Source organism: Dasypus novemcinctus, chromosome 20 (assembly GCF_030445035.2).
Source record: "Dasypus novemcinctus isolate mDasNov1 chromosome 20, mDasNov1.1.hap2, whole genome shotgun sequence".
Classification (NCBI taxonomy): domain Eukaryota; kingdom Metazoa; phylum Chordata; class Mammalia; order Cingulata; family Dasypodidae; genus Dasypus; species Dasypus novemcinctus.
This window is the reverse complement of record NC_080692.1, coordinates 50,634,730-50,659,848: the sequence shown is the minus strand read 5'-3', so window position 1 is coordinate 50,659,848 and position 25,119 is coordinate 50,634,730. Positions and strand designations below refer to the sequence as shown.

The 25,119-nt window shown below is 43.3% G+C and overlaps 1 protein-coding gene across 3 annotated transcripts in view; it reads right to left on the bottom strand.

The window, feature by feature from the left end:
• The window catches only part of FAR2 (fatty acyl-CoA reductase 2), a 161,523-nt gene that overhangs the window by 34,402 nt on the left and 102,002 nt on the right, over positions 1 to 25,119 (bottom strand). For 2 of the 3 annotated variants that reach the window (XM_058282995.2, XM_058282996.2), the window contains 2 exons: positions 14,142 to 14,370; positions 1,664 to 1,839 (listed from right to left, as the gene is read on the bottom strand). In XM_058282995.2, coding sequence (XP_058138978.1) covers positions 1,664 to 1,839; positions 14,142 to 14,330 — 365 coding nt within the window. In that variant the 5' untranslated portion in view covers positions 14,331 to 14,370. Of the gene's footprint in view, positions 1 to 1,663; positions 1,840 to 13,854; positions 13,934 to 14,141; positions 14,371 to 25,119 lie in introns of those variants that run through there. The other variant, XM_071210241.1, reaches the window with a different exon arrangement.

Below are 25,119 nucleotides of genomic sequence, written 5' to 3'. Positions count from 1 at the left end.
TTTTAAAAAACTGGGATGAATAGTAAGATAAATCACTTACAAAAGTTAGGTATAAAAATCACTAGTTTCTGATCTATGAACAACAATTAGAGAATATGATGGAAGCAAAGCATCCATTCAAAATGGAAAATTTATAAAATAGACACGAAGTTAATAAGAAATATCTCTCGATTTATTCAGTAAAGGCCATAACTGAAAAATTGAGTAAGTAGAGAGATATAAATTATTTTTGGATAGCTAGAAATGATATTTTAGAAATATTAAGTTTTTTTAAAAAAAATTTTATCTGCCTGTTCAAGGTAGTCCTAATCAAACTCCCAATATTTTTTAAAACTTGGCCAAATAATTCTAAATATAATCAGGACGTATGAGCATATGGGAATAGTTAAGAGATTTTATAAAAGAAGAGTGCCAAAGTAGGCTTTCCCTAATACAATAAAAATTATGGTATTTAAAACAGTGTTGTACTGGCAGAGAAAGACCCAACAATGGAACAAAATGAGTTAAAAATGGGAATTTAATATATAAGAGATTCATTTCAAATAGAGGGAAAAGAAATCATTTAATAAATGTTGTTTAAGAACTAAAACCATGTTGGGGGGAGAAGCTACTCTACCTTCTCACCTATGACACTCTTCTTTTCATCGCATTTTCCTAACTTCCTCATTATAGCTAAATAAATTCCAGATGGATCAAAGATTTAAATGAAACCATGAAGAAATTATGAATAAATGATGCATAAATAAGGAAAACAGAGTTGAAAGCTAAATGACAACTGTTAAAATATTTCAAGCCTTGTAAGTTACTGTTAATAAACTGAATATTCCAAGACATCTTAAAACTAACAAAAAATAATTGTTTCAATAGAAAAATAGGCAAAGAACATGCACAGCAGGCATTTCAGAGAAGAACAAAATGGCAATAAACATTTGAACATCTCCAAACGTTGTAATCATCTAAGAAATTATACCATTTCCACTATCATGTTGGCAATGTTAAAAACAAATAATTGTACCACAGTAGTATTGTGTGGGGAGATGAGTACTCTTGGGCACGGGACAGTGTAAATTGACATCACCTTTTTGGGAAGGCAGTTTAACAATTTACATCAAAATATAAATTGTTCATAACTTGGGCATACTAGTATGTTATCTGACAGTTCTACTTGTGGGAATTTACCTACAGGAGAGCAGAAGGGTGTTCATTGCTCAATTGTTTATAATAGCGAACAATTAGAACGTTAGTACAGAATGGATTGAGTCCATCAGTACAGAATGGATTGAGCATATTACGATCTACATGTACAATGGATTGCCACATAATCATTAAAAATTATGACAGAATATTTATTGACTTTGAAAGATATCCAAAAATATAACTGAGGTTACGAAACATCATTCTCAATATGTCATTTTTGAGGGGTTACAATTGAGCACGTCTCTGTCTTCTTATGGACACGTAAGGACAAGTCGGGTTTGACACGCCCACAATGTGAAATCGCTCTCTCTGGATGGTGGGATTTTGGATAAGTTTTACCTTCCTCTTTGCCTGTTTTCACACTGCCTATATTAGATGCTTATTTTACAGACACCATAAAGAAATTTTCACATGCATGTGTGCACACATGAACACATGTAAGCCACGAGAGGGAAACGGGACGAACCTCAGGCTGTCGTCAAAGCGCACGGTGGCAGCACAGTGGAAGATGACGTTTGTGCAGGACAGGAGCTCCTCCGCGTCCTCCTTGCCGATGGCCAGGTCGTTCTGATTGAGGTCTGCATAGATAGGCCTGATCTTCTCGTGCACATTTGGGCAGACTTCTTTAACTTTTTCAAATAGCTGAAATAGAAATCTAAATCAATATAGGAAGAATCACACGTTTGTTTGTTTTACACTGACTTTTTTATTACAGTTCTCAAAAATTGGTTTTGGTCGGAACAGTAGCACCCAAAGAAGGCATCTACTCAACAGGCATCAGCTTCATTTCATGCAGTTCAGACTCGGTTTAGCTTAATTCGTGTTGCTCTTAACTGATAAGTATCTGGAAAAGGCAAGTTCAAGGCAAGGATTCGGCACTTTTCCTGAGGGGTGAAGGAGTTGTAAGTTATCATGTTTTCTCTATGTGGTTATCTCCTTACGGCAGCTTTGTGTTTATACGTGGTGATACTTTCAGCTTTTGGCTGGGGAAACAGTTGTTCTCAGTGGAAATCACCAGCCTTTCCAAAGAGGTCTCACGAGTACTGGTTCTAAACAAATTGGTTAACTGACCCAGATTAACTAGATATCCCAGGAGCACAAATATAACTGGAAAATAACAATTAAGCAAATTTGTAATAGGTTAAACAAAATTAAAATGTGATGTAATCTCATTCTCATATTAATGGCAGTTACTGGCTAGTAAGAGAATTACATGAGCTCATGTACATTTTACGGGATTCTAATTGATTTTTTTAATATTCTAATTTATTTATAAAGAAAGAAAGGAAGTGCTCTGGCAGTTTTAGCTAGTATTACAATTATTCAGATGGCCTAAATTCTCTATTTCACCCTGCACACAGAAATTCTTAGATTAAATTGGTATTTTCCATTTTTTCTGAAAATAAAATTTAAAAAAATTAATCTTGGTTCCAACCTAATTTGATAAAATGGAATTTAACTGTTGTATTAGTATGATAAGTTAGCAGTGAAGAGAAGAAGAGTGAGGGTGGATGTTTAGAAAGATTAGGAGAAGAGAAAATCAGCGTGTGATTTTGCAACATAATCTAGTAGCAGAGACAGGCTGACATTCACACCCTCCCCCCAAAATAACACTTTCATCTCTTCGCTGCTCCTGAGCAGTAGGTTTCTTCTCCGTTAGAGATCGACCCCAAACTTTTTAAATTGATCTCAGGTAGTCAGAGGAATCATATCTTATTGTGTCAAGCCAGGCCATCTTAGAAGCCATCCTGGGAACTGAGAGGACAGCTGGGGGAGGGACTCATGTCTGCCTGGCAAAGAGTCAACACTCTTTCTGTCACTGAACTACTTTTTTTGCACTGTAGGGTCAGCCTTCCCAGTGGGGTGTTAGTGTAATTCTGAAAATGATTGGGAAATTAGGTCAATTCTCGATGCTTTTTTGACATCTGGGATTGATAAGACTGATGAGGTATTCTAGGTACATTCTCAACAAAGAGGCCATACTGGCTCTTCCAGAAAGATCTGTAACAGTTCCTCCCATCTTAAACATGCTAAGTGCTTGCTTTCACAGCCCAGGGTTTCCCCTCTGGATAGTTCCTGTTTAATTGAGACAACAAACATGAGGATATTTTTGGATAAGTTTACTTAAAATTTGGACAAGTTCACCTGTTTTAAATAATTGAGTTTGTAGAAGGCTCCTTTTGAACTTGCATGATAAATTTTGTTGAGTGGAAATTTATTTAGGGTTCAGTGGATTCTTTGATTTGGGCCTGTGCTGACTTCTGGCTACTGGAGAGCACGAGGTGGTGGTGACTTCGGTTTCCATCCTCCAGCACTGGGCTCAGCACATGTGGTATACGCTGTAGCAGTAGATTTTCTTTTGCCTCTGATCCTGCTTCACCATACTGTATTTTCAGACAACCTGTGCACTACTGAAGAGCACTAAGATGCCACATTTTCAGTATAACTATTTTAGAAGACAATATTCCAATCTTTGTTCTTCTATTTATTGGTTTATACTTTCAAATTAGAGAGCATCCCAAGTAAACATGGTGCAATAAATTTTAAGTCTGAGATTTCTGATTCAGACAGTAGTTGATTAATGGTCAGTTGAAATAAATCAATTCAAACCAAAGTACAAAATGAGAATCCCATTTTACTGTGTATAATAATATGACTTGCCTTGTCAGGAATCTCACCATTATAGAGTAGCTTCTAAAAACATCACACTCTTTAGTGCCACATCCTAAGTAGAGTGCTAGAGATAACAGCCAACTGTGATACAACAACAAGTCAGTTGTTTGGCACCAATGCTTTTCAAAATGTTACCCCCCACATCAGTTGCGCTGGAATCACTAGTATGCGTATTAAAATATAGATTCCTGGGTATCATCCCATAATCACTAAATTAGACACGTCTGGGCGTGTCCAGGAGCTGGCCTTTCTCACGATGGTTCAAAGGCTCTCACTTCTCTGTTCTCAGAGCCCCTGACTCAGGTTTGGTGAGTGGCCCGGGAAGTTGTATTTTTTGCTCCTTTATAGGTCAAGGTGGTCTCTGAAAGTCCATGTCCTTTTGTGAAGTCAGGGCTTAGTTTACCCCCTCTTGCCTGTAAACTCCTTGAGTTTTGTTCATCCATTTGTGCTTGGCAGCACCTAGTATATGGAAAAGGCTCAAAATTGTTTTAATTGAAATTGGTTCCTAGAAGAATAGCAATCGAACCATAAACAAGAGCTTGATTCCTAGAACTGTTTTGTTACCAGTTCTTCTGTGCCGGAAGGTTGAAAAGACAGCAGAAAGCTAAGAGCACCCACGTCTCCCTGGACTGTCTGTTTTAACTGGCAGTGCACGTAGGGGTGCTCAGAGCCACCCTCTTTTCACAATAGCGATGGGACTGAGGGGAGAGAAGAAGGATGTCAACGGATCCTGAAGGTTTTTGTGTGCTAATAGGAGACATTAACTGAAGTTAAAAAAAAAAATAGATGACATAAAAATGAATAAAGAAAAAAATACAGAATTTCAAAATATTCACTGAAGACCAACTAGTGAAGATCTTAATATAGGGATTTTTAAATTCTATGAAACGTATCATATTCTCCTCATTGCATTAACTCTTAGAGTCATGATTCAGTGGCATCGTACTGAGAAGACAGAGCGTTGAGTGACCACCTGTAGGTATTAAAACTCAAACCCAGACTGCTGCCTCCCCATTTCCGAGAAGCCATGTTCGTGATGGGACAGATTTCTGTGGAAACCAGAAGGTGAGTGGAAGGGGCCTGAGCATTTCTGAGCTCTTAGCTCAGCTGGAAGTATCTCTTGGAAAGTTGGGGAGTGGTCCCTTAATGGTAAGGACGAGTATTTCTCTCTCTTAAACTGTTTTTAAATATGAGAGACTCTTCTCTTTGTGGCAACAGTAATGTACAGCTCAGAGGCCGGAGAGAAATTTTGTCAACCTTAAGTAAGAAATTTCAGCAGAATGAGAAAACCGGAAACAGAAATTGTTTGGTTCCAAAGGACTCCTTGGCTATTACTTCTGGAGCCAGAACTGGCGCTCTGTTTCTACTAGAAGCAGGAACTGGAGGAGGCGTGGGTAGACGGCATTTCCAAAGTAGTTTTGCAACAATGGCGAGGCCCGACCACGGGCTCTTCTGGTGAACTCGCTAGCCTCGTGTCTTCCCTTTGGCAATATCCATGGTCACGACCTTGGGGACTCTTGAGGTAGTCACCACGTCTTTCCTAATCAGAGTTTCTTTGATATTTATTCAGTTTATCTGAGGCCCTCTTCTTCAAATATGACTCCATTTTATACTTCCAATAACCCATAAAAATTGCTGAATATTTTTTATTTTTCAAAAAACAGCTAAGGTCCCTAAAACTAAAGGGCAGTCTCTGTGGAATATCGCTAGCCAGTCCTGTATTAAATACCTGCCTGGGTGGTAGTTGCATGGAGACTTAGCGATGGGAAAAGTTATGAATGGACAAGAACAACAACACTACCAGAGGAGAGAATCCCAAAGTGAAAGAGTCTGTATCATTTATCAGAGAATTTTTAGAGTGCTGAGTGAAAGCAAATCAGTGGATTCTTCAAGTTACTTCTCAAATGCAAAAGATCTGAGAGGGTTTAATCGAAGTTGATTAAAGTAAAATACAAATAAGCATATGCCAATTAAAGCAAAAAAGAAAAGAAAAACCAACTATCATAACCAATGTAATGATTCACAAAATATTAGGATTTTTGCTTGTTCAGGAGTAATCCCCATAAGATGTAAAGAATTAATCTAGAATATTTTTCCTATTGCTTTAGTGAGGTCAATTTCTTTAATAAATAATTATAAAATTTTGGATAGGACCATAAGGCTGCATGGTGCAGTAGTCTGGTTATCAAACTTTGGTATACAGCTGGGTATTAGGTATATAGCCTGGGCAGTTGTTTAAAAAACAAAAACCAAAAAATACCAGGTATCTGCCTTGGAGTTTCTGATTCATCAGTACTGAGTTGAAGCTTGGGCATCTGTGCTTTGTTCAAGCTCTCTAGTGATTCTGATTCACGATGAAATTGAGAACCATGGGTGTACCAGATAGAGCTCAGGCTCTGGTGTCACAAAGACCTGGATTTGAATCCTGGTGCTACCATTTATTGGCTGTGTGACTGAGGCAAGTTACTCTACTCTCTAGGCCTTGGTATCTCATTTGCCTATTTATCTAATGTACCAATTACTGGCTATCTTGTTCTGTGATATCACAGGAATAATGATTCAGCAAATATTCTGTTCTTCTTGAAAACAATTTTGCATTTAACAGAATTTTAACAGAAATTTCCCTTTGCATAAGAATCTATGATAAATGCTAACATTCCTAGGTTCAGTTCATCATTTTATTATGCTTTGTCCCAACACCAAAGGTCAGTTTCTTAAAAGCGTTCTTTTAAGAATAAGTACTTGAGCAAGAAAGGAGCTAGGTGCCTAGAAAGACAGAGAGCACCTTAAGATTAGTTCTACCTCCAGCTGAATTAATGTCAAAGGATGGGAAAAGCAATAAAAATAACCAAACAGAAGCAATAGTTTTGTTTTGCTAATGATATTGTCATCCTGGGAAGCATAGTCACTGGAGTGCAAGGGGAGGTGACCAGTGCTTAGAAGAAGTAATTTCCTAGGGAAGGCAATGTAATGCTGTGGGGAAAGCATGGGCTTTAGAGATAGATCTGCATTCGAATTCTGTCCTATCACTTCCCTGACAACTTTCTTGGCCCAATATCTCATCTGTAAGGAAGAAATAAGGCTTATCACAGACACTTATAAGGATTCAATAGGGTAATAAAAGTCAGATGCCTAGCATAATGCTTGCCACTTAACAGGTTATTAATAGGAAGTCTCTTTCCATTTTCCCAGCAATACTCCATTTCCAAAGGCTGCTAGAAAGAAAGCTATAGGGCAGTTTTACTCCTGTGAATGTGTATAGACGTGTGCTCATAGGACCACCCCAAGGTTTCTGATTATACAGTGTGATCCAGGCATCTCCCAGAACTGAAGGAATTAGAGTTATGTTGTATCCTATGGCTTAGTGACTCCTTGAATGAAATGAGTATGGGCAATTGGAAGATTTTAAGAAAAAGAATTGATGTGATTGGAAGAAATATAAAGAGAGAGAAAGAAATTGGACATGTGCAATCATGATTGAATTAACTAGTGAATGGTATTATAAAAGTAAGTAAGAAAGGGATTGAGAAAATAAATTGCTTTGGTTTCTGGGACTGTTCATCTATCTCCAGGTCTAAATCAATTTGTTTAATTCTTTTTTCTTGTAGAAAGCAAGTAACCTGTGTAGGAGAAGTTGAAAATGAATGCTTCAGCTAACATGAGCCATAAACTTTTAAGAGTATGCCTTTGTTAATCATGGGTCATTTAAATTCCTGGAGAGATTACCTCCCTTGTAGTTATCCCAAGTTTATAGACATCTCTTGCTTTTGTAGAATAATATTCTTAGGAGAAAAAGAAGTAATGAGACAAAACCAGCTCTGGGAGTTTAAAATATAAACTTGTTTCCAAATGCCTTTGGTGGAGATTTAATAGGATTGTTAACATCAATCAGAAATTCAATTTTGGAAGCTGGGAAAAAGTAGCTTTTGTATGGGGTGGCCTGCCTTAGTCATGAAAATGTTATCATTATTGTTTTCCTTACTAAAGAGTCTTTGAAAAGTTAACAAGAAATTTTTATGTAAAAAGATATAAATCTTCTGTTGGGTACTAAATCCTTTTTAATATTCAGTAACAACTGTCAGATCCTTGACCTTTTCTTTGCAAGTATTATTTAGTTCAAATTGAATTCATTTGTTTAAATGCATTGGCTTACCTCTTAGGGACTAATTTATCTAATGCCTTCTAAGCAATTTACAAAGATAATCTCACAAGAGGATTCAACAATGTCTCAAAATATTTCTGTCTTCTATTTTCTTCCACCTAATCGTGTTGCATGAATTGAGGACAGAGTGGGAGATCTTGTATGATTCCCCCCACCCCAAGCTCTCCAGAGGTTTCCAGGTTGATTTCCCTCAGGGGAAACTGAGGCTCACTGAGTGATCTACACTTTTTCCTAAGAAGCTGACTTGAAATGTTCAGTGCAACCTGCATAGGATGCAGCAAATACTTTAAGTCAGCTTCTAAGCTGATATACAAGAATGGGAAACATTATGAATGGGCAAGAACAAAGTCATCACTGCCAGAGGAGAGCCTGGAGTATTCTTCGGGCTTTGCCTGCCGACTGAAACTTGCGTAAGAGTAACCTCCAGAATGACCTCTTGACTCTATTTGAAATCTCTTAACCATTACAACTGTATTCTCTTCTATTTATTTTCTCCCTTTTGATCTAATCCCACACTGTCAGGGAGGCCCATCCCCGGGAGTTGTCAAGTCCTGAATTACTAGGAAAAATCTCTGGAAGTTAAGTCCCATGTTGCCGGGGAAATCTTTATCCCTGGAAGTCCTGTCCCACATAGAGGGGAAGGTAGTGAGAATTTGGCTTAGAGAGGCAGGGCACATTTGAGTAACAAAGAGGTGCTCTAGAGGTGACTCTAAGTCATTAATTATAGTTAGGTTTAGCTTCGTCATTACAGAAGTAAGTTTCATGAGTGCAAGACTCAAGGTCGAGGGTTCAGCTTATAGCATGTTTCTTTTTCACAGGTTTACATGGCAGAATTCTACAGTTTCAATAAATTGGGAGTCTCCTATTGCTTGAGAGTAGTAGGAACTTCCCAGATGCAGAAGTTTAATATTTCTACATTTTTCCCAGTCCATTTGGGGATTTTGCAAATACCTTTCTATCCTATGCCCATAATACTTTGAAATGCAGCAGGGTATTTCAACAATTTCGTACAGAGTATCGAAATCTCATTCACTCTTTTAGGTTCCATGTTAGCTGTGCTGTTTAAATAAGCTGACTAGTCAGGTTAAAACTTAGATAGTGCTCCACAGAAATTCAAAGAACTTTCTTGACAAAATAAATTTCTCTTTCTGGTCCCCACAGCACTGAAAGTTTCAAAATACTGACAATACTACCTTTTTCCTTCTATCTGGACTCTCCCCGGTCTCTAGATTAGCGCCATCTGCCTTTTAATTGAAGTCTGATTCTTTTTAGCTTCTTTAATTGGAGTGGCTTTTAGAATAAATGCTGCTTTCTCAAGCACCTTTAGAACTGGTTAACCTTAGCTCTCAGTTCCAAGTGTCACTGAGGCCTTTGAAGTTCCAGGGAGCTATTAGCTTATACACCAAGAGTAAAGCATCTTGGGGCTTAGAAATAGCAATTAGAGAGCAGAGCACAGGAATAAATGGGACTGCTGCAGGAGCTTGCAATCTGGGCCCTAATTTCCTTATGAGCATTTTGAATAAAGCTGTTTCTAGAGACCATTAACCACAGACCATGGAAGTTTTGTGACTGAATTCACTTTTACCAGGATTGTGTGAAATCCTGGTGGGTCACCGGTTTTTAACCACCTTGAGTGCTTTTTCGTTTCAGCAGTGAGAGTGCTTTCTTTTCAGGAACCTCAAGATGTTCATCTGTCTAAAGTATACCTCCCTGGTTATATGGAGGGGTAAGCAAATTAGAGATTACTAGCTTGTGTTAATTTCCAGATCCATAAAAACCACATCCCATTCATGCTCAGTGATGTGTTTTGAAATGCACAATATAAATAGCCTTTATATATTATTTCCACTGTGAGTGTTAGTACTTCTTTGAACTTTAACCAAGTCTTTCAAAACTCTCTAAAGGGGGAGTAGGAGGAGTAAAGAAAATAAAAACCAAATTTTTCTTTATTGCTTGGCATATTTTCAGTTAGCATGGGCTCTGCTCCTGGTCAATGTTGTTGTAGCAAGTTGGTTTCTGCCTTTTCTCCATAGTTTATTTGGTTAGAGTCTGGGGGACAAGTGGAGCTGGTTATGTTGTACACGTGGGCCACCCCAGCCGGCTTTCCAACACAGAGCTATTCTGTCAGGGAATGCACTCATAAAACTTTCACTTCCAAGTAAGCCTGTCTGCTTTTATGCTTTCCTAATTTAAGAATCCATGAGAGTAAAAGCATTTTAGGTTTGGCAAATAATATGCCATTTCCTCAAACAATAACACATCTATTGCCAAAAATCTTTCCTTTAACTTTTAAAGCTAAGGCCCTCTCATTTCATTATTCTCATGTAATACCACTGTGCCCTTGACACTCAGTACGGACTCAGTAAATGTTTGTTGAAAGAGCAAGTTTAGCGCATTTAGATTTTCAGTTTCTATATAGTGTTGTGCCTAGTACACATCCCTTCCTCCTTACACTTCCTTAGTCTGTGTGATGGTCAGGCGAATATGTCAGCTCCACGAGGTAACTGTGCCCAGTTGTGTGGTCAAGCAAGCACTGGGCTAACTATAATACAAAGACATTTATGGGCTTTAGTCATCCATGAATTTACTGCTTAGATGGCTGATTACATCTGCATCAACCAGGGAGATTGCCGTCGGCAATGAATCACGCTTTACCCAATCAGTTGCATGCCTTAATGGGGGAAGTGATTCCAGCATTCAGAGAGAATTTCCCAGCTTGTCTTTGGACAGCCAACGTCTCCCAGAACTCATCAAGGACCTTCACTGGACCTTCATTGGAGCCCTGGTTGCAGCCTGCCTCGGAACCTGGATTGTGCATCCCACGGCCACCTGAGAGACTGATAAAATCTCCTACTACTGACAGACACCTCCTCTTGATTCTGTTCCCTAGAGGAGCCTGACTAAAGCAGACCCTTCACACTTGTGGCTCATTCATCCCGAGCCGCCATATTGTCTGTGAGCCACAGGTGCCAAGAAAGGGATTTGCTTTTCCACAGCCCAGGTTCAGGGAGCCACCGATGGATGCCCTGCCCTAGCGGGGTGCGCTCTGGCGGCCCTCAGGCCCTCCTAGATCACGACCCGACACCCACCTAAGATGAGACCGGTAGGGGCAAGGAGCAAGAAGGCCTGCCCAGAGGCCGAGCCAGTGCCACCGCGAAAGACAGAAGCGAGGTTCTTCCAGGAGCAGATTTGGAGCAATTTAGGGAACTCCCCCCGCCCAGGGCAGTGCCTTCCCAGAATTTGCCCAGCAGGGTCTCTAAATGCTAAGGTCTAGGGGCTGTGGTTTGCCTGCAGTTCTTCCCTTTTCTTTATTTTTTTGTTTTTAAATTTTGGTTATTGTAGCTTTGTTCCACCGTTGTATACTGGGAGCATGGAAAATTTGTCCTTTTAGTTCCAAGGGTGCCAGATCACGAGCTGCTTGTCTGAGGCCAAGAGCTGCAGGCGCCAAGGGCCTTGGCTTCCAGCCGGACCCAGTGACAGCATGAGCCTCTGGGCGGGAATGCGTGTCTCCATGTGGGAAGGAGAGCGAGACAGATACCCAGTGACCTGAAGAGAAGGGTGACAGTTGGAGACTTTTTATGGATTCCTGAAAAGATCATGAGCTTAAAGCAAATCTATTCCTGGGGGACCTTAGCTGGATCCATTCCTGGGGGACATTAGCTGGATCCATTCCTGGAGGACCTTAGCTGGATCCATTCTTGGGGGACCTTAGCTGGATCCATTCCTGGAGGATCTTAGCTGGATCCATTCCTGGGGGACCTTAGCTGGATCCATTCCTGGGGGACCTTAGCTGGATCCATTCCTGGGGGACCTTAACTGGATTGGCTTCGGCTGGGGGCGCTGAGGGGATTCCTTCAGTGAGGCCTGGTCTGGGGGGAGTCCTTTATAAACAAAGAGCTGGAAACAGAGGCACACCGAGGAAAAGGGGCGCGAGGGAGAGAAGGAGCCCGGCAGAGGGGATGCCACAGATGGGGCAGTCAGGAGCCGAAGCAACGAGCCTGGATGGGAGGCAGCTGCCCCATGCACCCGGCCCTGCGGCGGGGCCAGGGCCGCCGGCAGCCGAGCTGCAGTGAGACGGCACCTCTGACGAGGCCTTGATTTGGCCATTTTCACAGTCTCAAAAGTGTAAGCTTTTAACCTAATTCAATTCCCGTTGTAGAAGCCAACACATTTCTGGTATATTGCTCCCAGCAGCCTTCAGCAAATTAAAACAACCACCAATGGCTTGGTTTCTTTTTAACAGCTAACACAACTCATTCTCGTCACCCACAAAGAGCCGGGGTAGACACGGTGATTGAGCCCAGATAATAAGTTTTTTGGCTAAATAATGAAAAGCAGATTCCTTTCTTCCCACTGTTCTTTTAGGGAAGTTTTATGGAGGAAAAATACCCTAAACAGATAAGCTCTCATCAGCACGGCTTAGGAACAGAGGCGAGAGGGATGCTTAGGGTTGAACTGTATCCCCCAAAAGATACATTCAGTTCCTAAACGCTGGTAACCCTCAATGAGACCACATTGGGACAGAGGGGCTTTGCAGATAGAAGCAGTTAAGATGAGGTGGGCATCAATCCAAAGGGAGCAGCGTCTGTATAAGAACGGGGAGATTTGCACCCAAACGCAGCGAGGAAAGCACAGTGTGAAACTGGAGGCGGAGAAGCGTCGAGGTGCCCACAAGCCGAGGACTGCCAGCGATGGCTGCGATCACCAGACGCTAGGAGAGAGGCACACACAAATTCTTCAGGGGACTCAGAGGAGCGCAGGCCCGCCCGCATCTTGAACTCGGACCTCCAGATTCAACTAAGCAGGAGTCAGACTCATTTTCCCAACACGAGCTAGTAAATCCCCATTGTTTAACCCGCTCCATTTCATGGTATGTCTTCTCTTCAGTGAAAACAAAGCCCACTGTGGGTTTATAAGTGGGAAACACTGTCAGAAGAGGGAGCAGGGAGTTTATTCTAGATTTCGATTTTATGGCTTATGGGAAAAGTCTTCCTCTTAAGTCACCTTGCCAGCAGTATAGGATGGGGACAAGCCTTTTGGCTCTAGAGTCAGACAGGGGGTTGGTGGTGGTGGTGGGGTCTAACTCCCATTTATAGCTGCGTGATCTTTGGTAAATTGACTCTCTTGCCTCAGTTTTCCCGTCTATACAATGGGGCTATTAATGGTTCTTATTTCACAAGGTTGCAAATGTAAGTGAAGTTATGCATGAAAAACCCTTAGAACAGTGTCTGCCATATAGTGTGTCTAGTAAATGTTAGCTGTTAGTATTTGTCTCACTACTGAGTAAGGCCATGAGGAGAGACTTTTCTGATGAGAGTTTGTATCAAAATCTTTTTCTGGGGCCAGCAGATACGTTTGCTCGTCGGTGTTTCTGGGCATTCTCCGTGTGCTGTGCTGTAGGAGGACACGTCTCCTTTAGACGTGAGCGCTCCTAGACTGGGAAGGAGAATCGGTCAAATGCAATGCCTTCCTTCAGTTTTCCTTCTGCAAACCCTAAGTGGCCCTGTCCATTCCCGAGGGAACGACGGACCAAGAACTAAGCATTGGTCTCGTGGCAATCTTGGGAGGCAGCAGTTAACATCTCTATTTTAAACACTGGAAAGCTGAGCCTAAGAGCTTGATTGCTTCAGGGTCCTGTGACAAGTTGATAAGCAGAATTCGAACCCAGGTATGTTTGCGTATTCCCCAAATGCTCATTCACAACTGTAATACTTCATTCCCAATGCTTCTGCCTTAGAGGAACTTATGGGATGCTATAAATCAAGTTTCCATAGATAAATTACGTAATAGTTCAACACTGTGTAGACAACTGAAAGTATTACCGCATTGCCGCTTAGCAACCCCATCTCTCCCGGAGTAGTAAGGAGGATGCAGGAGAGGAATATCAGCCCTCGGATCTGACGGACGCTGCGGGAAGAGTTTGGATCACGCTGCCACCCCACCGGCTGCAGGTCCAGTCCCGCCCTCGGGGCTCTGAGCGTTTGGCGCTCACGCGGCCTCGCTCTGGGGCCTCGGGTCTCCCCGAGGGGCACCTGCCCGGTGGCCTCCCCGCGCCCGGCTCTCGGCCCCGGGCCCCGGGCCGCCGCGGGGAGCCGGCCCGCCCGGCTACCTTGCTGTCGAGGATCTGGAGCACCCTCTGCTGCGGGCTCTGCTCGGCCTTGGGCCTGACGAGGATGTAGATGACCCGGAGGCCGGGGCTGCTGCGCAGCAGCTTCTCCAGCAGCACCTTGCCCAGGAAGCCCGTGGCGCCCGTGACCAGCACCGACTTGCCGCCGTAGAAGGCCGCGATGGGGGACATGGCGCCTCCCGCCGGCCCCGACGCTCCCCGCGACAGCTTCCTGCAGGGGAAGAGGACAAGGAGGCTGACGCGCTCAGAAGCTCGGAAACGCGGCGCCATGGTGCGCCCCGGTGCCCCCGGAGCCCTGAGCGCGACAGGCCAGGGCAGCAGCGCCCGGGCTCCCCGACGGCATGGCCACGCCGGCCACGAGCTCGCGCCACGCACCGGACTCTGCCGGGAGCCGTGGGCAAGGCACGAGCGGGGCGCTTCCTGCCCCAAGGCCCGGGCCTCCTGGAGCGGGCGGGCACAGGCGGGCTTGCTGGGAACCACGCGGCCCGGGCACGGCGGGGGCACGGGCCAGGCCGGCCGGGAGGGCCTGGTGGGCAGCGACGCCTGACCCGCAGCGGGAAGGCAGAGGGGGGCCGGGGCTCCCGCACCGAGCAGATAGAGCGGGGCACAAGGTGTGGCACAAGCGGGCGAGACGAGTGAATTCAGCGTCACGCAAAACCATAAATAATAAGGCTGGGAATGGGGCCCCAGCCGGAGTCCAAAGCTTGGAAGAGCTATCATGTTTTCAAAAACCTCTGCTATAATTAGTATTTGAGTCACAATCTTACTTAGAGAAAATATTTGCGCGGCTAACTTAGAGGTTCACTTGAACTAACTGTCCCTGGCCCCCGGTATTTCTGAACGATAGGCTGTTCTCTTCCGTCCACCTGCTCTGTGTGCCACACCTGGGGTTGCACCAATGCATGGGGCCAGGGAGAGGAGGCGGGCGAGTGCGGCAGAGACCGCAGACTTGGCAGTGGCTGGGACAGCACCTGGCTCAATCCTGGGCTCTGGGCACTTAGGACACCTGTGTCCAAGGACTTAGAGAAGCGTCAGCGGCTGCGAGGTGGCCGGGGGTGGCCGGGGGCGGGCGGTGGAGATGCGGCAGGTGGTGGAGACACGGGCTGAGGGCTGCTGAGCAAAGCAGAAAGCTCGGGGTGCCTGTGCTGCAGGCTGGCCTTTCCTTTCTATCCCCTGATCTTGTGCTGGCCACTGCTGGGACAGGGTGTGGGTGGATTCTGCAGAACACCCTCCAGGGACTGGCCCTGCCGTCAGGAAATTACAGAAAAGAAGAGAAAGCCAGGAAAGTAGCTGACACCCTCCCTCCTCCAGGCCAGTCCAGATGGCTCCACCGAGATGCAGCCCCTGGAGAGGCACGTCCCGGCCCTGCTGGGTCCTGGAGGATCTCGAGGCTGGGGCTCCGGGAACTCTGCCTGGGGAGGTCCAGTCACTCCTGTATTTATGCAGCAAATACTTTTGAGCCCCTCCTGCGCCAGATTCCCCTAAGCACTGCAGACACAGACGAGCCAGGCTGAAGGGCCTGTCGTCACCCTAGCAGGGCGGCTAGAGGGCAAATGACGACACCAACCAGGTTATTACAGACTGTTGCAAACGCTATGAAGTGCATAAGACAGGCATCAACTCACACGTTAGCAAAGGAATTCATTCTAAGAAATCTGATTTCAAACCGTATGAGCTACGTCCACCAAGGTACTAGGGAAGCCCCGTTAGTGAGGGCCCACTTGACGGGAAAGAGGAATTTGAAGAACCCATTTGGACCTTGTGAGCAAAAAAGGACTTAAAAATCGGCGTGTGTGATGTTACGTGAAGTTACTCACAGTATAGTTCACCCAGTGAATTTCTCAAGAAGTTAGCACTTGGAAAAAAGTATTAAATATTCTTGTCTTGCTGCCACTAAGATTGAAAAAATGTGGTGTCATCATGTTTGGAAGGCAGGAGAGCCTCCTGGTTAGCACGGGGGGTCTAAGCACGACTGTCAAACCACATTCCAGCTCCACCACTTAGCTGTGTGGCCTCAAGCACGTGATGAGTTGGTCTGTCCTTCGGTGTCCTTGTCGTAAAATGGGGATAACAGAAGTATCCACTTAACAGCACTGTGGGAAAGATTAAATGGAGCTCATACATGTAAAACCTTTGGAAAAACAGGTTGTCTGGAGTGTACATTCAATAAGAATGAGCTACTAGGATAGTCTCTGGTTCCATACTTTTTCTCTTAATGGTTTCTGATTTTTCCTCTTTATGTTTATTTTAAATGTCCTGTCTTGTGTGTTTTATATATTGTCTTTAGAAAATAGGAGACTTAATTTATAAATCAATCAATTGTAACAAATGCAACTCAACTTATACCTAGTGCTTATATATAAAAATGTTTAGGCCGCATACTCCTTTAATATAATATTAGGCAGAAATAAACATGGTTTGCAGAAAAACACAGAAAGGAAACTGAGTTTGGAAAGGCTAACTTCCCAACTTCATTTAAAAAAAAAAGCCAGATACTTGTAATATCATATGCTCTAATTCAGTCAAATTTTCTAGAAATGCAAACATACTATGAATATATGTTTTTGGTCCCAGACATATTTTTTAAAATTTTATTAGAGAAGTTCTGGGTTTACAGAACAGTCATGCATAAAATACTGTATTCCCATACACCACCCCACCACCAACACCTTGCACTGGTGTGGGACATTGGTTACAACTGACACTACATTTTTATAATTGTACTGTTTTTTAAACTCCATGGTTAAACTTAGGCTTCCCTGTTTGTGTAGGGTGGTTCAACGATATTTTTAAAGATTTCATTCTATTACCATGTATACAATCTAACATTTCCCCTTTTAATCATATTCAGATATATAATACAGTGCTGTTAATTGCCTTAACAATTTGTGCTACCATCACCACCGACCAATACCAAAACGTTTCCATCACTCCACATACGAACAACATACATTTTAAGCCTTAATTTCCCATTCCCTGTCCCCACCCCATCCCCTGGTAACCTGTATTCTAAATTCTGACTCTATGAGTTTGCTTATTCTAGTTATTCCATAACAGTGAGATCATACAATATTTGTCCTTGTGTCTGGCTTATTTCAGTCTGCATGATATCGTCAAGATTCATGCATGTGGTCACATATATCAGGACTTCATTCCTTTTTACATGAATATTATTCCATTGTATGCATACACCACGTTTTATTTAACCATTCATCTATTGATGGACACTTGGTTTGTTTCCATCTTTTGGCAATTGTGAATAATGCTGCTATGATCACCAGTGTGCAAATATCTGTTTGAGTCCCTAGTATGTAGCTACTAGTGGGATTGCTGGGTCATATGGTAGTTCTATATTTAACTTTCTGAGGAACCACCAAACTGTCTTCCACAGCAGCTGTACCATTTTGCATTGTCACCAGCAATGAATGAGCGTTCCCATTTCTCCGCATCCTCGCCAACACTTGCTATTTTCTGTTTTTTGTTTGTTTGTTTTTAGTAGCCGCCTTTATAATGGGTGTGAAAAGGTATCTCATCAAGGTTTTGATTTGCATTTCCCAATGGCTCATGATGTGGAGCATATTTTCATGTGCTTTCTGGCCATTTGTACCTTGTCTTTGGAAGGATGTCTGTAGCAGTTTATTATTACTGATGAATTCCAAAAAGAAATACTGGATTATGTTTGTAAACTGATCTTTTCCTCTGGGCATATTAGATTATATTGGATTCAGAGGTTTACTTCATCAAGTACTTTATCAACCTCTTGTGCCAGTAGGGCATTGAGTCCCCACCCAACAGATAAAAGGCATGGCAAAGAACAGAGTTGAGGGTTTTTGATGTTGGAGTTTTGACATTGGAGTTTGACGCTGAAGCCTTAAGCTGGAGCCCCAGGAAGTAAGCTCACAGAGGAAAGAGAAGCAAGACCATGGAAGAGAGGTACCCGGGAAGCCTGAACCCTGGCAGCCATCGGCAGTCATCTTGCTCCAACACGTGAAAATAGACTTTGGTGAGGGAAGTAACATGCTTTATGGCCTGGTAGCTGTAAGCTCTTATGCCAAAAAAGTACCCTTTATAAAAACCAATTCCTGGTATTTTGTATCAGCACCCCTTTGGCTAACTAATATAATGTCTATTTAAGTCTTTTGCCCTTTTTTAAAAAAAATTGGGTTGTTTCTCTTTTTGTTATTAAGTTGAAGGATTTCTTTATACGCATTCTGGATATTAAACTTTCACTGGATATGTGGCTTCCAAATATTTTCTTCCATTGTGTAGGCTGTTGTTTTATTTTCATGATAAAGTCCAACAAAAGTTTTTAATTTCGAGGAGGTCCCATTTATCTATTTTTTTGTGTGTTGCTTGTGCTTTGGGTGTAAAGTCAGACAGAGTTTTGCAACGTGATAAAAAAAGTTGCGAGAGCAGATAAGAAATTGCTAACTAGCCCCTTCCTTGTGGGACTAGGGAAGGCTTCATGTGTCCCCAAAGAATGGAATTTGGCTGCTTTCTCCGGAGCCCAACAACAAGCACGACAGAAAACACCAAGTGCTTCAAAAGCAAAGCACAGACCAGTATCTCCTGGCACCGGTTAGCTGGCGGTCACAATCAGGTGCAGGAGTTGTGGCTGTGAGTCTAATCAATTCAAGTGATTCTGAGTAATGTCAAGTCTTCTCCTCACTGTAGACCAGAGCTCATCAGAGATGTGGCTCAGCCTCTTGTTTCGACTCTCACAGAGGCCTTGGCCCCTGACCCCAGAAACTGCCTATTCAAAGTTTGGTTCCTGAAGCCCAAGTCCTTAGTGATAACTTTGCAAGGTCCAGGAATTGTTCATCCTTACTACAATGCATTTAAAACAGCTCGCGCTCTAAGCTGGTAAGCGCCGCTCCTGAAGGAGGGATTCGCGTACAGCGGCTGATGGCCGTGTCCGATGGCCTTTCGCCAGTCCCTGTGCAGGGGGCGGAGGAGTGGCCCCTACCCCTTCTCATGACAGTTTGTGAGACGCTGGCTCCACTTTGACGGTCTCTGGAATTTTAATCCTCCCAACTCCCAATCATCCCGCATTAGCAGGACACCTAATGTTAGAGTAAAAATAAAGGGCTTAGTGGAGTCAGGCAGCATGTGTAATTTTTATTGTCGCCGCCAGGCACGGACAAGGCACTGGGAACAGCAGTGAACGACCAAGGCCTGTCCTTACGGGGTCTGATTCTTTGTTTCTATTCACGAACCTTTTTTCTCCTTAGGATCACCAGTTTTGTTAATGGGTGGAGATAACAGTTTTCACTCTCCTTGTCGTAGTGAAAAGAGGCTCTTCTGGTTCCTAGACAACAGATGTTAAAAACATTGAATCATAATAATTGTGCCAAGTTATACAGTTGTTGCAGGTTCTAGCATATGGAAAACTTTATTACTTGGGTGGTGCTTCTGGAAAATAAAAAATTAGGATTCAGATACTGAAGAGAGACAAGTTTAACCAGATGTCTTTGCAGTCCTTTGGAGAGAAACATTTTGAAAAAGAAACCAAGTGTGTGGCCTCTCAGGACAGCTACTCTTGATGTGGCTCTTGACCTCAGAACTATTTTGGTCCAGACCCATCTCAGCTGTGGGGGCTTTTGCTCGTGGCAGGATGTTCAGCAGCATCCGTGGACTCTACTTGTTAGACGCTACAGCACCCACACCACCAGGCGTGACACCCCGGGAAGTCTCCAGACCCTGACCTTACTAGTGTGCCCTGGGGGAATCATCTACCCCTCAATCAGTGTTCTAGAACCTTCTTTAACTCTCATTTTGTAATATTCCTCAATTCTGTTAAAAAGTCAAAATTCGATGCGTAAATTTCTGTTCGTGAAGCAAAGTACAAATATGATCCACCTCAAGCCATACATTACCTATGTAGAGTCATTCATAACTAATGACATTTATCCACACAAATTAAATGTGTGGCAAATCAGGATAGAACTTAAAGTGGAGATGAAGGAAATCTCTCTCCAAAGAAAGACGTTCCTCTTTTTATTTCAACCCAATACCCTTCAGTCTCGGAGGTATACATTAGCTCACGAACCCCAGCTTTATATAGCCTGAGCCTCTCAATTCCATTCATCCAGACCTATTATGGGCAAACTTAAGAAAGAATGGCAATCAGAACCACATAGGATTGGCTGAGAAAAATGCCATTTGATCTTGGTTCCAGGTATATCAATGATTCCATGATATAGGTAAGTCTTTTGCCTTTTCTGACTATTCAAAGTGTTCCGCCTGTTAGAGCATGTGTCCTGAAATGCTTGGTTGGCAACAGGCACAGTGATGGGGGCTGGGCTACCAGGAAAAAAATCACTTGGTATCTAGTAAACTTAGTGAAAGAAAGTTGTTTCTGCTTCATCAGAATTAAACATTGAAATTTGTTTGATAAATATGTTGAATCAAGAAAAAAAATTTACAAAGTAAGATTTAATAAAAAAGGGAACACAAACTTGTGTGAACATCACAATGTCCGCCACAATCCCTGCTCCTTAATCATTGGAAAAGACTGGGGTGGCGGGGATGAAATCAATGACAGGTGCATTTTAGCATGGTGGGATTAAAGGTAAAGAGTTTTGTTTCATGCTTATAATCTCTCTTTATGATTTTAAAGGTAATTTTTAACTTTGAAAATTCTTAGAAAGTAATGGCAGCCAATACTTTATATAGTCTCTTCTTTTGTTGTGGACACTAGAAGAAATATGCAAAACAAACTTCCTCAATTTAAGATATATTTAAATTATTTTAGAAAGTGTGACCCAACTGACATTACAAACAAAGAAACATGAACAAAAACATAACACATTTTGGGAATGAGGAATAAAATAACTCTTTCAAATAATTCATGTCAGTCTTTTCATGACTGGAGTAAACATTCATAATGAAGGAAATGAATCTGTCTCATTTCCCCATCTTTGCAGCATAAAGGCTCTTGGTTCTTGATTTTCACATATTTGTGAAAATATCAGCAGGTCCTTTACAAGGAGCTACAGGGAGCTCATTAACCTGAGTCCAAAATTTACGTGTATCAGTCACAGATCAGGAACTAAGTGGGAAAAAAGTTTTAAGTAGAGAGCTCTTTCTTTTCCTTGCTCTAAGTTCCTGAGTATATCCCCAATTCAGGAATGAAGTTAGGCACCTCTTACTGTGGGCTTGTTATAGAAAGGTTTTCTGGGACAATTTCTAAGTTCTTGGTGGAGGAATATTAACCTCAGTGTACTGTGGCCAGCTGTTGGGCACAGGCTTTGCTAATTGTATTATCAGTGCTCCATAGTCAAGAAACCATTTTGGAAATAGTCCCAGCTGTGGAGGGACATTCCAGACTGCCTTTAAGAACACCAAACTTGGTAAACGGACTTTGGCCCAGTGGTTAGGGCGTCCGTCTACCACATGGGAGGTCCGCGGTTCAAACCCCGGGCCTCCTTGACCCGTGTGGAGCAGGCCCATGCGCAGTGCTGATGCACGCAAGGAGTGCCCTGCCACGCAGGGGTGTCCCCCGCGTAGGGGAGCCCCACTCGCAAGGAGTGCGCCCCATAAGGAGAGCCGCCCAGCGCGAAGGAGGGAGCAGCCTGCCGAGGAATGGCGCCACCCACACTTCCCGTGCCGCTGACGACAACAGAAGCGGACAAAGAAACAAGACGCAGCAAAAAGACACAAAGAAACAAGACGCAGCAAAAAGACACAGAAAACAGACAACCAGGGGAGGGGGGGAGGGGAATTAAATAAATAAAAATAAAAAATCTTAAAAAAAAAAAAAAGAACACCAAACTTAGCAATTATTTCAATACATTCTTCCCAGTTTGCTTGTGCTTAGCTTATTCATAAGTCCTCAAGAAAACTACACCTAACAGAAAAAGAAAAAGAAAAAGATGACTTGCAGTGGTTGGGAACTATATGTACCCGAGAAAATCACGTTCCTGAAGCTACTCCGTCGCTGTGGGTGTGAACCTTTTGATTAGCTACTAAAGTAAGGCCCAGGGAGGTTCTTAAACCTTGCTGGAGTCCTTCATAGTGGGATGAATATGGAGAGAGAGAGGAAAAAAAGCCATGGAAGCAAGAAGCTGAAAGCAGTGAAACCAGGAAGAGAAGGGGAGCCCAGCAGAGGCCGCCATATGCCTTGCCATGTGGCAGGAGTCCAGGGCCACCGCCAGGTCACTGGGGGGGGAAAGCATAGCCTTGATGTGATGTCTGAATTTGGACATTTTTCTCAGCCTCAAAACTGAAAGCTTGTAAGCTAATAAATTCCCACTGTTAAAACCACCCCATTTTATGGTATCTGCTTTTGGCAGCTTAGTACACTAAAACATGACCTAATCCATTATTTCATCATAATGGATTAAATACATGTGTTTGTACTGAGGTCCTGCTATGTGCCATGTATGTGTTTGTGGTAGGTATGGACGGGGAACATGGAAGCATCTTGCTAAATGACGAAGATTCATAAAAATGCAAGGTACTAGGGGATGACAGCAAGATGACGGCGGAGTGAGGAGCTCCTGGAGTCAGCTCCTGCTCCAGGGCAGTTAGCAAACACCCAGAGCTCTCTGGAGCTGCTGAAGCACCTGTTTGGGGGCTTCAGGAGGCCAGAGAGCATCCTGCAACATACTTGAAGGAGTGGAAGGAGGAGACTGCCTGTCAGCAGAGAAGACTTCTAAGTAAAGGCTCCACGCCGCAGAGGCCGGTGCCCATCCTCCACTGGAGGCACAAGCCGCCTCGGGAGCTGTTCTGCAGCTGGTATTGAAAGCTCCACTTCCCCAAAATGGGGGAGGAAGAGAAAGATGGCACCAACTTCAGCTACTGAGGAGTAAATTCAGCGGCTGCAGTATGATCCTGAGAACAGCTAAGGTTTGAACTTGTCCCAGTCAGAAAGAGGCCAGAAGCCACATTCTTGACTCCACGCCTGGCACAAGGGGAAGCAGGGAAGCCTGAGAAGCCCAGGCTGGTGGGGACCTGCTTCTTCCCATCCAGGTCAGATTGCAGGTCCAGCCTAGGCCCCAGTGTCACCTTGAGCAGGAAGGAAGCTCTGGGGACCTGCCCCAGCCTCTCCAGGAAATTGCTGGCCAGCCCACAGAGGCCAGTGATTGGGTGATTGTCCTACTCTGGTGGGACGAGCCGCCCTAGGAGCTGCTCTGTGATGGGAATTGGAAGCTCCATTTCCCAGAAAAGGGAAGGAGGAGATGGTTGACTGCTGATTTCAGCTACTGATTGGTAGACTCGGATGGCTAAGGAATAACTCTGGGAACAGCTGGGGTGTGAATCTGTCCAAGTTAGAAAAAGGCCAGTGGCTGCCATTATGACTCTGCTCCCAGTCTGAGGGGAAGCTGGGCTGACCAAATATCACAGTGACAGTAGGAACCAGTTTCTTTCACCCAGATCAGCCTGCAGCCCACCTAGGCTTCAGTCCCACCTCTGGCAGGAAGGAGGCTGGCTAGCTCAGCACCAGTCTATCCAGGTAACTGACGGTACCTTTGGCTGGCACAAATTGAATAATTAAAAGTCTACTGGGGCAACTGCGGTCATCTTGGACCCACACTGCATAGACTGCTGCCCACACCTGCAGCTCCATCCCCACCCCAGGCAGGGGAGGGAGGGACGTGAAGCCTCATCAGTCTCTCTGGGCAACTACAGTCTAGGCCTGCATGACTTGGATTATTCCACACAGCTGTGACTCTGTTCCTAGCCCTGGCAAAGGGGAAAGATGGGAGAAGTTTCATCCATCCCTGGGGCAATGAGGGCAGCTCGAGCCTCTACAGCTTATAATACCAACTACATCCTTGGCTTCTACTGTACAATCAGCAAGGGAGAAAGGGCAGGAAGCCTAAAATGAAGAAAAAAAACTGCACCCTGAATAAATACTCTAATAAGCCAGATGCCAAGACATCAATAAAAAATTACAATCCACACCAAGAAACAGGAAGCCATGGCCCAGTTAAAGGAACAAGATAAGCCTTGAGATGACATGAAGGAGCTGAGACAATCATAGATGTTCACATGAATCTCCTTAATAAATTCAATGAGATAGCTAAGAATATATTAAGAAGATGTTGGATAAGCAAAAAGAATTTGAAAGCAGATGTAGAAAACTAGCAGATCTTATGGGAATGAACGGTACAATAAATAAAATTTAAAAAATGCTGGAATCATATAACAGCAGATTTGAGGAGGCAGAAGAAAGGATTGTGAGCTTGAAGAAATGGCCTCTGAAAGTGAACATACAAAAGAACAGATGAAGAAAAGAATGGAAAAAATTGAACAAGGTCTCAGGGAACTAAATGACAGCAAAGGGCATGCAAACATACATGTCATGGGTGTCCCAGAAGGAGAAGAGAAGGGTAAAGGGGCAGAAGGAATATTTGAAGAAATAATGGTAGAAAATTTCCCAACCATATTGAAAGACATAGATATCCATGTCCAAGAAGCCAATGTACTCCCATCCGAAAAAATCCAAATAGACAAACTCTGAGACACATAGTCATCAGAATGTCAAATGCCAAAGACAAAGAGAGAATTCTGAGAACAGCAAGAGAAAAGCAATGCATAACATATAAGGGATATCCAATAAGATTGAGTGCTGATTTCTCACCAGAAACCATGGTGGCAAGAAGACAGTGGTCTGATATATTTAAGATACTATGAGAGAAAAACTTCCAGCCAAGAATTTTATGTTCAGCAAGACCGGCTTTCAAAAATGGGGGTAAGATTAGAATATTCACAGATAAACAGAAACTGAGAGAATTTCTAAGCAAGAGAACAGATTTTCAGGAAATACTAAAGGGTGTGCTAGAACCTGAAAATAAAAGACAGGAGAGAGAGGCCTGGAAGAGAGTCTAGAAATGAAAATTATATCAATAAAAGTAGCTAAAAGTGTCAAAAGAGTGGTGAAAGTAAAATATGACAGATAAAACTCAAGTAGTCAGGAATAAATTTAACCAATGATGTAAAGCAGTTGGATTCA